Raw genomic sequence first — 2,671 nt, 5'->3', positions numbered from 1 at the left:
GCCAGATGCCACCACTGGCCCCACCAACATGTGGCAAGCAGGGGGTGGGCACACACCAGCCCCCTCCTCCTGCTTGGGTGGCTTGGTCCAGCTGAACGTGGTGGCCGGTGCTGTCACCCGTTTGCAGGGACACTCTCTCCTGCCTTGGGACAAACCATTTCTTGGAGCAGCTTTTGGTTCCTCTCCGGTCACCCTGACACAGCCACGGGGCTGAGGACAGCGAGGTCACTGGTGGCAGGAGAGCGAGGAGCCCTGGACACAGCTTGTCCCCTCGCCACGGGGCAAGAGGCACCGTCCCGGCACGGCCTCACCGGTCATCTGATTGCCCCCGTGTCCTGGGTATAAATCCATGAGCACGGACAGCCCCGTGCTCCAGCCTCACACGGTGTCACCATGGGATGGAGCTGCTCCTTCCTCATCTTCCTCCTCCTCCTCCTTCTTCTCCAGGAGCCCTGGACACAGCTTGTCCCCTCGCCACGGGGCAAGAGGCACCGTCCCGGCACGGCCTCACCGGTCATCTGATTGCCCCCGTGTCCTGGGTATAAATCCATGAGCACGGACAGCCCCGTGCTCCAGCCTCACACGGTGTCACCATGGGATGGAGCTGCTCCTTCCTCATCTTCCTCCTCCTCCTCCTTCTTCTCCAGCTCCTGGAGCCAGGAGCCACCTTCTCGCTGCTGCGGTATCGCTATGACTGCGGTGACTATGGCATGCAGCTGCTGGCCTTCCCCACCCACGGCCGCACCGTCCGCTTCAAGGTCATGGGTGAGTGATGGGCAAGGGGGTGTGAGACCCCCCACCCCCCCCTCCCTGGCTCTCCTTGGGGTGACAGGTGACAGATCACCTTGAGGTGACCCCAAAACTCAAGTGCTCTGAGGTGCTGGTGCTTTGATGGGATGAAGCCAATGGTTTGAATGAGGTTTTGGTGTTGGGTTGTGTTGCCAGGGAGGATTGTGGCACTTGGTTGTGTCACCTCCTCCCACCCCCTGTGTCCATGGTGTCCCCACAGATGAGTTTGGCACCCGCTTTGACGTGGCCAACTGCTCCATTGGCTCAACGCGGGAGAAGACGGCGCCGTCATCTTCTCCTCTGGCTATGATGGCTGCCACGTCCTGGTGAAGGTGAGGGTCCCATCCCACCCGTGGTGTCCCTGGGGGGGGGTGACCCTGGGGGTGACTGTCCCTCCCACCCCACTGCAGGAGGATCACTATGTCCTGAGGGTGCAGCTGGAGGAGATGCTGCTCAGTGGGGTCCTGGCTGCCTCCTATGAAGTCAACATGACCTGTCCACAGCCAGGGGACGATGAGATCCTCACGGGGGGCAACACGCGCAACGAGCACCGGGGCAACAGCGTCCACCAGACCCAAACTGACGTCCTTGTCCCCCTGTCCCAGCCTGGCCTCTTGCACCACGTGTCCCAGTCCACCTTCACGCTCCCAGGACCCCAGCTCACTCCCCAAGCCCACTCGGAGCAGGTTCACCCCGTGGCTCAGACCCAACCGGTCCTGGTGCACCCCAGGCTGCAGCCCCAACCAGCTGTGGTTCACCCCATCACCCAGCCCCAGCGGGGTTTATTGCGCCCAGGGCTTCAGAACCAAAACCAACCTGGGGTGGTCCACTCTGGAGCTCAAACTCAACCTGGGCGGCTTCATCCAGGGCTTCAGAACCAAAACCAGCCTGGGCTGGTCCACCCTGGAGCTCAAACCCAACCTGGGCGGCTTCATCCAGGGATTCAGAACCAAAACCAACTGGGGTTGGTCCACCCTGGACCTCAAACCCAACCTGGGAGGCTTCATCCAGGGGTTCAGAACCAAAACCAACTGGGGTTGGTCCATCCTGGGGCGCAAACCCAACCAGGGATTCTTCGTCCAGGACTTGTGCCTCAAAACCAGCCTGGCTTGGTGCACCCCGGAGGTCAAACCCAACAAGGGCTGCTTCATCCAGGGGTTCAGAACCAAAACCAACCTGGCTTGGTACATCCTGGAGGTCAAACCCAACAAGGGCTGCTTCATCCAGGGGTTCAGAACCAGAACCATCCTGGATTGGTGCACACTGGAGCTCAAAGTCAACAACGGCTCCTTCTCTCGGGGCTTCAGAACCAGAACCAGCCTGGACTGGTGCACCCTGGAGCTCAAACCCAACCAGGACGTCTTCGTCCAGGGGTTCAGACCCAAAACCAGCCTGGACTGGTGCACCCTGGTGTCCAGTCTGGCTCAACCCACGCTGGTGCTCACACTCAAGCAGGTTTGGTCCGCCCAGGAGCTTGGCCCCAACGCCAGCCAGGCTCAGCTCGCCCTGGTCTTCAGACCCAGTCCCAAACTGGTCTCCTCCACCCTGGGCTCCAGAGCCAAACTGGGCTGGTACAACCCAACCGTCCCCGACCAGGTCTAACACGCCCAGGACTCCAATCCCACCCAGGTTTGGTACGTCCTGGTCTCCAGGCTCAGCTCCAGCCGGGTCTGGTGCGCCCAGGTCTGCAGCCTCAAGCCCAACCTGGTTTGTTGCGTCCTGGATTTGAGTCCCAGCCTGGTCTCCTGCAGCCCACCGCCCTCTTCTACCCCACCCCGGGGGCAGGTAAGGCAGCGTGGGCGGGATGGAGGGCCACCACCAGGGCTGGCTCCTCCTTGTCCCTGGAGAAGCAGGTCAGAGCTGTGAGAAGATGCTCAGGGTG

The 2,671-nt window shown here is 61.7% G+C and overlaps 1 protein-coding gene across 1 annotated transcript; it reads left to right on the top strand.

Annotated features, from left to right (window-relative positions):
* Positions 1-593: 593 nt before the first annotated feature.
* LOC104522066 (glutamine-rich protein 2-like) lies at positions 594-2,574 on the top strand (the record flags this gene model as incomplete). The annotated part of the gene is given in 4 exon segments (XM_029084083.1): positions 594-765; positions 1,010-1,042; positions 1,045-1,121; positions 1,200-2,574. Coding segments are annotated over 4 exon segments (1,657 nt in total), but the record flags the coding sequence as incomplete, so codon positions are not given.
* Positions 2,575-2,671: the final 97 nt, after the last annotated feature.

The sequence above is a fragment of the Antrostomus carolinensis genome, unplaced genomic scaffold, assembly GCF_000700745.2.
Source record: "Antrostomus carolinensis isolate BGI_N321 unplaced genomic scaffold, ASM70074v2 scaffold40653, whole genome shotgun sequence".
Taxonomy (NCBI): domain Eukaryota; kingdom Metazoa; phylum Chordata; class Aves; order Caprimulgiformes; family Caprimulgidae; genus Antrostomus; species Antrostomus carolinensis.
The sequence above is the reverse complement of the archived record's forward strand: the minus strand, read 5'-3'. Positions and strand labels throughout refer to the sequence as shown.